We start from the raw sequence: 14,303 nt of genomic DNA, 5'->3' as shown, positions 1-14,303 counted from the left end.
AAGGACTAGAAGGCGAAGATGATGGGGGGTGAGGGGTTGGGGGAGTCCAGAAGTGCCCTTGCGGTGATGGCACGGTGTCAAAGCTCTAGTTCAAAGATCTAGCCAGCAGGCTGGCCCCCGAAGCTCACTGCGGAGGACCGCGTGTACAGTACACGCACAGAGCAACAAACGCATCTCTACACTGCTTTGTGTGTTCGCGTGCACACGAGGCAGAGAGGGCAGAGGGCGGGGGCTTATATTAATCATAAGCTGTCAAGCTCTGGGTCTTGCACTTCAAACGAGATGGCGCAAATCAAAGTGTGTCTCTGGGTCTTGTACGTGTAAATGTGTATGCGTGTGTGTTGCGGCATTGCCTCTGAAGGGAACAAGAAGAGGATCAGTGCCAGATTCGGCCGCCTGCGGTATTTCTGGCTCGGCCACAAGGGCATTAAAAAAACAAACCAAAAGACTCGCACACAAACACACACCGGGGTGAAAATCAGAAACATTCTATCGCCAATATTTGCATACGTTCAGCGTGCTCCTACAGCACACACTGCTTTTTGACTCTCACGCACGTATAATGATGCACAATAGCTTGCTAAGCTGGCTTTGGACTACACTCGTCCCCTCTCTCTCTCTCCCATCCTGTCACACAGAGTCAGCCACCATCACTCAAGTGAACCCAGCATCATAAGAACACAACCCTGCCATCAGTCAATCTGTCAGCTTATGTGTGTGTGCGTATGTGTGTGTGTGAGAGAGAGAGAGAGAGGAGGGTCTGAAAGCACAGATGCCCCAGGTCCTGCTTCGTAAGTGGACTTTAGAGTGGTAGGGAGGGAGAGATGCAGAGCTCCGAAACACATCTTGTTCCAAATTCTCTGATAAAAATGGAGTCCTAAATCAAAGAGATAGCACTCTGAAAATGAGATAGAAAAACTGGGGGAAAAGAGGCAGATAATGGGATGAAGTACTGTAATGTAGATGGGTGACGGAGATGAGAGGATGAGAGGAGAAATAGAGGCTGGAGAGTGGCTGGGATTGGACGAGTGGGTCAAAAGCGATAAAGGGAGGGGAAAATAGTGAAAGCTTAAAGCAAGCAAATGCAGGGATGCCGGATGGGACGAGAAATGAGCGCAGGTAAGGAAGGCCAAATGGATGAGGAAAGAAGAGAGGAAAGGAGAGGAGCAGCGGGTACAGTAAGGACTGAGACAATGAGAACGAGGGAGCGAAAGAGAGAAAGCGACTCAATAGAACGGAGAGATAAAAATAGAGGCAGAGTTCCCTTACAGCCCTGATAACTCACGCGCGCGCAAACACTCATTCACACTTTCTCTCGTTCTCGTGGGAGGAGAGAAGGTCAGCAGTCACAGTTCGTAGCGTCTCCGCCACAGGGTACCAACATGTGTTTATGATAATTGAAAGAAGACTCAGTCCTAATTACAGCTGAGCGCTCGCCACGCACCGTCAGACGGCGAATCTAGAAACTCCACGCTGACAATCTCACAGGGGGAAAAGCCATGAAAGGAAAATGACGGGTGATGCAGTGGTAATGTTTACCATTACACAAGCACATCGTGTGTTGGCGAGAGTGAAACAACGCTGCGAGCGCCGGCCGTCTCTTTTCCTCCTTTGTGCTCGGCTTTCTTTCACAGTCCAACACACAGTTAGATTTTCTGTGCAACAAAGAGTCGTCTTCCAGGCCCAGTTTCACCACGTCAAGTTACATAATTCGCTGAGCATCTCTCGCTTTTGACTTTATTCACCACCGCACGCAATTTTTGCAGCATCAAAAGCAAGTGCTGCAGAATTGGCTCAGTTTTACCATCACTGGCCACAAACACACCGTCCTGTGGGCTCCATTTCTCTAAAACACAAACCACACACAATGGGGGAAATTAAAAAATAAAAAGAGACCTTGTTCTGCTTTCAGCGTACAGCGGGTTTGAAGTTGTAAATACCAAAAACGAGATTCTTAAATTTTTTTGCTTGGATTGTTGCACTTTCACTCTCTGCGCCTACATGTCAAAGATGCCACAGTCACATTCTCGGAAGGACTTCAAAGATATTCTAGAGCAGGGGCGGGGAACTCCAGGCCTCAAGGGCCGGTGTCCTGCAGGTTTTAGATGTTTGATCCAACACAGCTTATTTAAATGGCTAAATGACCTCCTCAACATGTCTTGAAGTTCTCCAGAGGCCTGGTAATGAACTAATCATTTGATTCAGGTGTGTTGAGCCAGGGTGATAACCAAAACCTGCAGGACACCGATCCCTGAGGCCTGGAGTTTCCCATCCCTGTTCTAGAAAATGGTACTCAAACAAGATAGTGAAAATGGTTTTAGTACACAAGTAATAAAAAGGCAACATGTCAAAGCAGGGGTGGGCGGTATAAATGGTATATGGTATAAACGATATGAATTTGGCCAACGGTAGAGATTTTGACTATACCGCTCTTCCGCAATAGCGCATGTTGCTGCGCAAAATCATCGCAGCGGCTGCAAGCTAGCATGGAGCTTACACGTGGAGAGGAGGAGGAGGAGGTGCTCATAAAGAACACTGGTGCGACGTTAGTCATATGCACCTGATTTGGGTTTAAGCATTCAGATGTTAAGCAGAAAATATCATCTGCAAATTATGCCGGGCAACAGTAATAGCGAAGAGACGAAGCACGTTTTGAATATGAGGAACGCGCCCTCCACAAACGCCCAGTCAGTCAAGTGGAAAGAAAAAAGGTGGCCCTACACACTAGCAGACTCATCTTTTCCAAAGGCACATTTTGCACTTTATCTTCAACAACTTTTTACTTGTATTTTTTTCATTCAAAAATGTTTACAGACTTATCTTCATTTTTATTTGCTATTTAAGAATTTTGTGTTACATTGTTTGGAAAAAGATCTGTTACATCTTAAAAATTATTTGAAAAGTTTTGCACAATAAATGTTATTAAAATGGCATTCTATACTGTTCAGTCATTTTGACATCTATATATATATGTACAGAAGAAAAGAATATATCACAATATATATCGTTACCGCACATGCTTCAAATTATACCACAATATGGATTTTAGGGCATATTGCCCAGCCCTACGTCAAAGCACTTCCTCTTACATATCCATATAACCTGTCTCAAGATTACAGAAGCATATATAACCAGGTCATGGGTACACATCCCCAGCCCAGGAGCACCCATTTAATCTCAACACAGTATAGCAAAACACTCACTGCAAGCACAAAAGTTCAGCTACTTAAAGAAAAAAACAACAACAACAGATTTTGTCCCCAACCCTGAGAAGAGACCTCACAGAGGTGTGCTGACCTTTCATAGTGGAATCACTATGAAAGCCTTAAAAGGATACTCCTGTAATATGTTGCAGCCTCATAACGTGGCAGGACTCACAAAAGGCACACTGAACAAAAGCTGTCAGAATAAATGCATATTAGGATAATGGATTAAACTAAGAAAAAAAAGCACCTCCATTTACTATAATGCTACTAACAGTCTGTCTCCATATGATAATCTATCTCTGGATATCCCCATATTTTTCATGCTTCCTGTCAATGTAAGGCAGGCTTGCAAAATATGAAGTCTTTGTTTAATGTAAGAAGACCCAATGACATTACCTTGAATGGCATTAAAGGAGCCACAGAAGACGCAAGAAGAATTCTAAACATGCAGACTTGGTTTTGCAACTCCTCATTTACCTTATGGGTCTGGACAAGTCAGTAAAACCCAAGTCAATGATGGAGCCTTCACCGGTCTAGGCACTGAGGAACAGAAGCAATTGTGCAACTGCAAAGTAATAAAATTTAATAATTTAACAGGCACACAGCAAAACTATCAAAAACGCTTATTCATGAAGATGTTAAAAACCCATAGGAGTATGCGAAAAATAAAAACTTAAAGGAGGAAAAAAATAAATACAACAACAGACTGGGAGGCTTGCTTTCCATTTTAATCAACTGCTAATGACATGCAGCAGTATCGTCCCGTAAAGCCAACAGAGGTTAAAAAATGGCCGCCAGTAGTTCTTTTAAAATTTAACTGCTGTATCATGGCATCCTGTCTTTGCTTTGTCCCTAACAAAGTACTGTTAAAAAGGAAATATCAGAAGGCTGGATATGCTCTGTCACGCTAGCTTCACTTACAAGAAACACGCTAATGATCCAGTTATGTTACGACCATCTGAGGAATGTCGCCAAGATATGCTCAGTAATGATTTTTGATGGCACAAACTATCACTCATCCTTTTATTTCCCTCGCTGCTGGATTATTGTGATGGTCTCTAAACCAGTATAAATCAAAAATCAATTATTAGACTCCAAACCAAGAACAATAAACACAATGCCAATTTCAATCACGCTTCATTGGCTGTCTTATTGTTATAGGATTATCTTAAAGGTTTTACTTTAAAGATTTTCATGGACTGATCATAGGATATAAAGTCAAACACTTTCAGAAGAGCGACTACTTGGCTGCTGTTCCATACAGTAGACGCAGTATTTGGCTCCAGTTTGTGGTAAAGTTTACTTATTCAAGGAGTATACACACACACACTCACACACGCACACACACACAAACACAAACAACTACTCTGATTTAGCAGGATCTACAAATTACTGGAGATGTCTGTTATTATTAATAGGTCTGTAATTCTTTAAAATAAATATAATCAGTATTTACTACTGTAAATAATTATGTATGTATTTTTTTTCAATGTATTAGTATTGTTATGCACTAGTTTGGCAAATATTTTCTGTTGTACATTTATCAAAATTATATCTTTTGACATTTTAATTAATTTTTTTTGAAAAATGACTAATCAGTTACAAGTTGCTAATTTGTAATTAGTAACTAATCAGGAAAATCCATGCTGGCACGGTTTTGGTAATCATGATTAGTTATTTCTCAGTTTTTGCATGTTGTTGGTAGTCCAGGAAAAGAAGAAGAATGGGCTCTACTCTCAGAGGTGACGGAGGCAGAAATCTAGAACAAATAGAAAACACAGAATTTACCAAATCTGTCAAAGCCCCCAAAGCACCCGAGTATGTGCACATGTTTCATACACTGCATTAAGATAAAACTGACACAAATGCACCACCACAGCCCACGAGCTACGTTTAAATTCTTCCTCTGTTTTTAATGGCATATCCACCTACACACCCAACCACAAAACACCTTATTGATTACAGGAAAATTACATGAACCATTTGTCTGACCAACAGCAACTGTTTGTAGTTCTATATAGTTCTACGAATAGGGTTTGTATATTGTAAGAATTACTGCAAGAATTTTTTAAAGAACTGTGTCTTTCACTTTTTTCATCTCTGTCAATTTAGTTTAGTTTTGTACCGCTTGAAGAAAGGGCTGCCCAAAACAACACATCATCATCACTATAAGAACATGAATGAAGTGCAATAAATAAAAAAAACTAATTTTAGCTACGCACAGCTTGGGTTCGATCTAACAAACAAACAAGTAAGACTGCCCTCTCTATGAAAAGACGTGATTTGCCAAACCTTACCCATCACATCATCAAAAGCACTGAAAACAAAGCCAAGAAGATTTGCACAAGCCTTCACAGACTGCCTGAGCTACAATATGCTGAAAGGTTAAAATGGAATTTTCACCCAATGATGCCAAAAAAAAATATTGTGCACCACAGCTACATCCATATTGCTGAAGGTACACTTTTACTGCAAACTAGCATTTCTACTGCTTGTTAGAGAAATAAAATAAATAAAACAAAAAAGTAGAATTAGAAATATAAATATAAATACTCACTTGGTACTAGAAGTCTCCAAGAGCAAGAAATGGCACGTGTGGCTAGGTTTTTGGGCTTTTTTGTAATTGCTTTGTTCAGTGTGGGTCCATTAAAGGGCAAATGATTTTCAGTTCTGAGTGATTTATGTTCAATAAAGCTACTTTGAAAGTGATTGCTAACCATAAATCATTACATATTCTACTAATTTCATCACAAGCAGCCCTGCTGCGCACATCCTCCACACCGGCAAACCCACAGAGCACACGGGCACAATCGAATCATTAAACGCAGTAGCTTAAACTTGACCTCAAACCTCAGTTCTACAAGAGCCCCATGAATGGGACCTCCACGCAACCGTGCAGCTTAAGTGGGAATAAGCACCCAAGTGTGTTCAGGGCTGTCAAACAGTGGCACTTTCAGCCAGTAATAGGCCCGTTATTAGGTGGGAGTGAAGAAACCGCAGAGTCAACAGAGGATAAAACAGAGCGACCGATCAGGGTAAATAAGTGGCGGAAGAACCAAATCGGCAACTGGGGCATCATAACACATCAGAGATTCCTTCCCCCCTCTCTCCTTCCTTCATTCCCTTTGCTCCATTGGCATGCTCTCCCCTCCTCTTCCAGCAACACCCACCCACTCCTCCCTTCCCTCCTTCCATATCGCTCTCTCCCCCACTCAGCCTTTGAAGATGCTTTGTTTTCAGAGTTGCCTCTAATCTTCAAATAGGGTGATCTAATAATGGCTGTAAGAGTGTGTGTGTGTATGCGAGCAAGTTTGGATGCACTGAGCAGTGCGAGTGTGCATTAATACCTCCTGCACATGTATGCAAAATGCACACACATGGGTAAATGTGCATGTGCGTGTCTGAGCATAGCCAATGATGGAATCGTGCATGTTGATGCTCCCCAACGCAGTGCCCTCGGTGCTGTTTAGATGTCACGCTGGGCCTGTGTCTGTCTGAGATGGGTGGTGGGGGAGACAACCCTGTGTGTGCCTGTGTGTAAGTGTGTGTCACAGCATGATGGCTGGTACAGTCAACACACACAGACAGTTGGATACCAGCAGTCTCTGGAGGCAAAGAAGGGCACGAAAAAAAAAAGACAGAGAGAGCAAATGTAGAACAAAGACTTGAATGTAAAAGTAAATACAGAGTTGATGTTTTAAACTCTCTTCCTGTGAACCGAACAAACCAGGGGAATCGAGATGGAAGCTGTGGTTTTCTTTTCTTCTCCAGGACAAAATTCAAGCTCTGCATCTGACAGCAATCCTAGAATGCGCCACTTTCTGACCTCCATGTATGATACTTTCAAGCATGAATATTATGTGCATAATACCCAGAGAGACTGAAAAAAGTCAATTTACAAACTCTCTTGTCTATTCGCCCTTCTTACATCCAAACAAATGTATCCATTAGAGTGAAAAGATTGCCTTTTAGGAAGGGGGGAGACCTTGACAACGAGCTAGAACGAATACATATATAGCTGCATCCAACATCCTTTCCCTTGAAAGAATTTGGAGCAGTTGCAGAGGCAGCAGCAGCAGCCAAAGCCCATTTGGATAGTAAGAGAAAAAAAAACTCTCGTAAGGCAAAGACCTAATTGAATTGCTTCTGATGGAAAGAGAAGCTCAATACCCTTTTACAGGTTTGAGTAAAGATGGAGGGACGAGTGGAAGGGCATAAAAGTGGAGAGATGGAGAGAAAGCGAGAGGCGATCAGCGTGGCGGTGGGGGGGGGGTGATGACAGGGAGGAGAATAATCAAGATGGACAGACAAGGAGGGAGGGAAGGAGGAGGGAGGGAGGAAGGATGGGAAACAAAGAGAGGATGACAAAAATAGAGGGGGGTGTGGTAATGATGGAGATAGGTGGAGGCAAGGCAGAGACAGGGGGAAAAGAAATAATAGGAGGGACGGAAAACTGAGAGAAGTCCTGGTTAATAGTTTGGATTCTCACATCAGCTCATCCCTTTCTTGTTGCCTTTAAAGGAGGAAACAAGCTCGCTCTTGGCAACACAGTATGAGTAACTGATCGGGCACCAATGTGCCTGACTAACTGACAGTCTCTCAATAACAGCACTGGCCTTGGTTCCTTGAACACATCACAGACAACCTACACTCCCTCTGGCATGCAGTCCCACACAAACACACGAGGCTCCTTCAATAACAAACAAAACAAAAACAAAGCAATAAACCAGGACCCTGTATGTACACAACATCAGGCTTCCACACATGCACACACCACACTCTCGCCTGCGGCATTAAGGCCATCCTGCCACATCTAATAAACTCTGAGGATGGATTCAGTGGGACACGGCATGGTGTCCACTTTGCTCTGCTTAGACAGCATCTGTCTTAAGCCTAATTTTCAACGCGTCTGTTGTGTGGCTCAGGAAGTACAATCTGCGACTTCTTACGGCCCTTTCAATTTGTTGCAATTAAGCTCTATTGATTTCCATTTTGACTTTAACGAGCCAGCGTCACTCTGTCGCACATTTAAAGCCTCGCACGGAAAGATTCTTTCATTTTATTAGCAGCTCTCTCGGGTCACCGGTGTGAACACAAGAATGAAGTGGGGGGAGGTGCTGGGGTGGAGTGCGGGTATCGGCGTCTCTCACCAGAATCCTGTCCTCTGACTTGCCGCTCCTCATGTCCTGCTTGACGGCTCGCACAAACTTAATGGCTTGTTTGTCCAGCACCTTTCTGATGCTCTCTGGAAAGAAGGCAGAGAGGGAAAGACAAGGATAAAAAAAAGGAGCACTGATTACATAATGTAAACACATTACAGAAAAAAGGTTACAGTCCTGAGATGCTCTGAGAAATGCTTTGAAAGGCTTTCAAGAGGGTAAATCGGTAAATTAGAACATAAAGCATGATGAAAAATGGAAAGAAAAAAACGGAATAAGAATAAGATGCACCAGTTTTCTTTCCAAATACTGATTCTGAGTATCCATTCAATATAAGGGCTCTTGTTCTTCACTGTCTGAAATGCACTGATCGGGCCACTCCTGCATATCAAAGTAACATGAGGGTGACAAAAGTCAGTAGAGGGCTTCAGCTGTTAAAATGCTGTCTAAAGGTTTAGAGTGAATACTAACTTCTAGTAACTGATAAATAAAACAATACTGTGCACAAGAGGCTGCTGTCATACCCAGCCCAGAAGGGAAGTGGAATCACTAAACTGCAGTGACTCAAAGGCAACTTTTAATGTGAATTGTGATAATACAGCACCTCCTTAATACAGCGCATCAGACTGAGGAACATCTTTGGAAGAAAATATATATAGACTAAAGTATATAATCAACCAGCAGTTATTTAAGTTGCTTTAGTCTGCGAGCCACTTTGCAACCCGCCACAAGCCCAACTCCTTTTTTTGTGCTGTATGTGTCTTGATCAGCGTCAATCAATTACTCAATCTCTTCTATGCAGAGGTGTTGCCGCTGTTGTTCCCGCCTCCTACTTTTCTTAGGCACATGGAAAAGCAGCGAGGTCCCAAACTACAGTCATGCCACACTATACATATATAAATTACTGCAGATGGCAATAATCTTCTTTTGACTACAGAGGTCTTGGCTGGAATGTGATTAAATCATGCTCCATGCTAAACCCGCTTAATAAAGTTCAGTATCAGTGCTGATGCCAATTCAGCACATTAAAGCTTGATCCCTAATTAACCCTTCGATGTCCAAGCACCCCAGCTATCAGGTGGTGGGGGGTTAAAACCTTTTTCATGTGTTGGTTAAAGTATTTAGGTTTCTCTTCTTTGCCAAGTCTTGAAATAAAAAGTTTCAGAATCTAAAAACCAGCTGAAATATGTGGTCATCATCAGCAGATAATGCCTCATTTGCCTCGTGTTAAGATTGAAGTCTTGTTTTTATGCAAATAAGTAAAAGAGGCTGATGAAGATCACGTGAGAGCTAAAACACTTCAAGTGATTTTGTCCAACAACTAAAAGTAAAGTGCATAGTAGTTGTGCATTTATGAAGAGGGTAAACTGGATATTTTTCAGCAACTGATGAGACAAACAAGCAGTCTTTACATGACACCATGTTTGGGTTTTTCTTGTCATCATTTTGATGTATGGTGATGAACATGACAGACTTTGGATTTAGGACACCAACAGGTGACATATTTTTGGAAATAGTCCCAGTGCTTCTTCTGTCTCAGAGCTTTTTAAAAGCTCTAAAGATGTAGTTATCAATCAAAAAATATGTTCACATCCCAGCTAAATCCCCACGACCATCACGTCTTGTGTCTGAGGTGGATTATTCCTTAAAAGACAGCCGCACAGGGGCGAACAGTCACAGAGAAAAGAAGACAGCTTCAAAGACGCCAACATGAGGACAGGCAGACACATATGCAACTCCTAGCTGAAGAGGACTCATAACTGGACTATTTTTAGCCTCAGAGAAGAAAAAAGCAGCCCGGCTCTTCTCAACGGAACCAAACACACAATTCAGAGCTGCGGTCTTTAGGGACTTCTACCCCACCATGCCAGGCAGGCGACCCTGTGAAGCTCACTGAACTGCACCAGAGGCCTCTGCCAATTACATCCCCCCCCACCAAACAACAACCAACATCAAAATAACATCAGCCTATAGCCTCAGTGTGGAACCACGCACATATGCCTACAAGCTGTGATATGTTCACAGCACACATCTCAAATGGGGCCATCCGTGCTAAATATGCACTCATGGAGCCCAGCAGATGGAGATACAGCGAGTCATGCTGTGTCACGACGCTCCACTCACAGTCTCCCAACTTTCCCACTGTATCAACCACACACACACACACGCACACACAATTCTCACAGTCCCCATCCGGCAACAACCATGAAGTTGGCTCTCACGCTTGACTGAGCAGCGGCAGATGCCAGCAGGATGAGACAGGGATGGGATTGAGAGGGGGGGCACACTCAGGTAGATCGAAAGAAGGATCAGCTGAAGACAACCAGAGAGTTATTGACATTAAGCTGGGTAAGACCCAATCGCTTAAACCTTTTAACGCACTATCCAGAACCCCCCAAGGCCTGCCAGTGTGACCTCAGCATCTGTTCCCTAAAAAAGGGGCAAGGTGCGGTGGAGATGAAAAACCAGCATGGGTCAGTCCCCCTTTCCACCGTCAGTTCCCTCTAATACACCCTGCCTTTTCTGGCAGTTTGATGGATGTGCTCACTCACCTTCCCCAAGCCTCAGGAACCCCATCTCCCCCACCCCTCCCCATCTGGTCCTCCACTAGCAGGTGTGTTAATGACCTAATACCGCCTGCCTCTTACAACCAGGCCACACAGAAGGTGCTTGACCAGGTTGAGCTGGTAAACAGCGGGACTTAACTCCATCAGGATAATTAGCGGTGAGAGACACCCTTCATCAACACTCTACCATCCAAACATGGTGTGTTCGTGTGTCCTGTGCTGTCCGATCTCTTCAGCGGGAGACACAGGCTCAGGCTTCCAGCTGTACCCATGCTGCACGAAAAGCGCTTGCAGTCACACAATAACTCCCACGCACACACTTGCAGCGAGAAAAGAAAGCCATTAAAAAAAAAAACTCCTAATGAATGCACAACAAAGCCATGACGCGCTCACACGCACCGCAGCACTTGAAAATAACTCTGACAGCACTACTGGACCCGTGCGCACGATAAATTTCACCGCGGATCTTTATAACAAATCAATCCCAAAGTGAAGACTCCTGCACTGAGATCGCTAGGATTACAGTCCTCACAAGCCCGAACAGCCATTAACTGTGGTTTTGCCTTGGGGAGGCATATCCTGCGTTTCCCTGCGGTGATAACTCCTTTCAAATCAAACGCAGTGGAAAGAGGTTGTTTAAAGAGCAGCTGAGTAAAAGAAAACTACCCGTACGCGTCCCGAGAGCTGCTCTCATCCATCCTCTCGCGTTCTCGGGAGTGCTCGAAGCGGTGTTAAAAACACACTTTTCCCCGAAAAAGTCATCCCGGGTCGGGAGCTCACCTGTGATTTCCCTGTTGACGTTGGCAAAGCCCGCCGCTGTAGTCTCCTTTGAGGCCATGGTGCGCTCCTCCCGCCTGTCCGGCCCCCTTCTCCTTCCTCTCCTCTCTCAGATGTCTCTTTAGGCAATCGCTGTCCACTTCTTCCCCCCTTCTTCTTCTTTTTCTTCTTTCAGCGCCTGCAGGTGCTCCAGGCGCAGCAACAGTCCGCACAGTGTGGTGAGAAGCGATGCCGCGGTGCGCAGTGGCAAACCCGAGGAGCGCCTCCGACTTCAGCACTCAGACAAGAGAGAGAGAGAGAGAGAGAGAGAAAGGGGGAGAGAGAGAGGTTTGAGATACTCTTCATCATCTTTAGGTCACCATCATTTGTTTGAAATAGCAGATGTACCATAAAAAATAGACAAAGGAAAGAGTCCTATTGTTAAATTGCAGAGATTCTAGGCTTCCAGGCGTCCTAATAATTTACATGTTTTAAACTGTAATAACTACACTTTTCATATATTTTTAATTGATTGATTCTTACATTCAAAGGTAATCACTTGCTGATAAATCATGATTTTGGCTAAAAACAATAACAATAGAACACTTTCTAGTCAAATCTTCAAATGTCTTTGCTGGGAAACAAAGTGAGACGGTTTTACCTTGTTTTAAGCGACAGAATCTTTGATGTGCTGTTTAGACAAAATTACTATAACAGGAATTTAGATTTGATCATTTGATTGGAAAGAAATACCATATAGAAAACTAAGTGTGGAAACAATCAGGGTGGATTTTCAGGCTTAAATACAACCCTGAGCTCGCATGAAAAGTGGCACTGTACAGGAGTTCCTATATGTTTTGGCAAAACAAGTATGCACTGCTATGTACTCTATACATAAGGAGGAGTCCTAATAGTGAAAGAAAAAACCTGTTTTAGCATCAAATCATACATAAAATATCTAAAGCTAAAGTGTTCATTGTGCAGAATCATATGTATTATAATAATGGGTCAGGTATGGATTCGTGAATTGTATAAACCTTATCTGTTAAATATTGTAGCAGGAAATTATTTTAATTATAGTACTGGTTATTTATATACAGTGTAATATATAAGTAAATATAAAAATCTTCAGAAGAATACATAAGAAAGTAGCCTAATACAGTCAAAGTACATTTAAAATTGACTTCAGTAAAGTACTTAAATAAATGTTAGCATACATTTAACCACCGTTTCTAGCTATATGCTCTTGTAATAGCCAATGACTGTAGAAAACAGTCTACAGTAATTGGTAATAGCATATATTAGCAACTGCAAGCTACTGTGAAATTAACTAGTCCATTGGCAGTAGTTGAGGGAGGAGGGAGCTTTGTTTTCATTCTACTAAAAACTAAAAACTTTTTTTTTAAAACATATATCAAAAATATTTTCAAAGTTAAACTTTTTCAAAACGTTTCCGGCCATAATTTTCATCAGCGTCTTAGCATGCTCACCAAATTAACTAGCTAGCCTTAGCTACAAATAATAATTCAGAACTTTTCCTAGCCACTACTTTGGCCTAATAATTTACATGTTTTACACTGCAATAACTACAGTGTTTCATATATTTTTGATCTGCCGATTATTAATTCATGCAAACGGTAATCACTTGTTAATGAATCATGATTTTGTTTTCATATAAGCCTATAAATACTAGCCTATACAATAGTTTCCAAAAAGCTCCTTAGCATGTTCATCAAATTAACTAGCTAGCTTTAGCTATAAATAATAATAAAATAATTATATATATATATATTTCTGAACATCCTTGCTAGCTGCTGTTGCTAATACTCTAAGTACATTATATTCACATTTAGCTACAATAAAACAACCTCTTTTTTTTTTTTTTCCTTAATGAGGCTCCTAAGTTGCCTGCTAGTTACACCATTTGTATGAACTGAATTAAGAGCTGGTGGTATGTTCAGCTGCATCAGTAGTTAATGTTAGGTGGATAATTTAGTTACACACAGCTCTATAGAGGAAAAGTCTGGAGCATCTGTGTCCGACCTTAATGCAAGTTTAACTCACAGTGCTTTTCAAGAGTGCCAGGATCTTTGGTTGGCTGCTTCATGTGCTCCTTAGCTACTTACAAGTAGCCTAGCTAATTTAATTTCTCTGGCAGTTTGAAAGCCCACTGGTTAGGTGAGGCAAACTCTACTATTGTTATGAAAAGTGATATTTGAAAAAAACTTTCATATAGTCGCTATGAAAATACAAATTAGAAAACTTTTCAATATGGATTTGAATATTTTGATAGTATATTTACATTACGTATTTATATGCTGCTCCCTGTTTAATACCCTCAATTTGTATTGTATGTATTTTTGATTCCAATAAACATCTATTTAATTAAAAAAAACTGATTAAAACTATACATCCCTTTTAAGAAATAAAGCATTAAGATGAAAGTCAGATAAGAAAAACCTTTGTTTCTCTCAGAAGCAATAGCACTGTAAATTATAAACTAAACGAGTTTGAAATGAGATAAGAAATGAAAAAGTAAGAAACACATTCCGTAATCAAACTTGTTTAAATGTGATCACTGAATGGAAGTCACAACATCTGCTCTAGTAGATGAT

General features: G+C 41.9%; 1 protein-coding gene across 9 annotated transcripts in view; it reads right to left on the bottom strand.

Moving 5' to 3' along the window:
* The window catches only part of carmil3 (capping protein regulator and myosin 1 linker 3), a 102,787-nt gene extending 88,799 nt beyond the window's left edge, over window positions 1-13,988 (bottom strand). For 4 of the 9 annotated variants that reach the window (XM_082514562.1, XM_082514568.1, XM_082514564.1 and 1 more), the window contains exons 1-2: window positions 11,713-13,988; window positions 8,357-8,451 (exon numbers count right to left, since the gene is read on the bottom strand). In XM_082514562.1, coding sequence (XP_082370688.1) covers window positions 8,357-8,451; window positions 11,713-11,770 — 153 coding nt within the window. In that variant the 5' untranslated portion in view covers window positions 11,771-13,988. Of the gene's footprint in view, window positions 1-8,356; window positions 8,452-11,598; window positions 11,666-11,712 lie in introns of those variants that run through there. The other 5 variants (XM_082514566.1, XM_082514569.1, XM_082514563.1 and 2 more) reach the window with 4 other exon arrangements.
* Window positions 13,989-14,303: the final 315 nt, after the last annotated feature.

This window comes from Aulonocara stuartgranti (genome assembly GCF_965226115.1).
Source record: "Aulonocara stuartgranti genome assembly, chromosome: 18".
Lineage (NCBI taxonomy): Eukaryota > Metazoa > Chordata > Actinopteri > Cichliformes > Cichlidae > Aulonocara > Aulonocara stuartgranti.
This window is presented reverse-complemented; position numbering and strand designations above follow the sequence as displayed.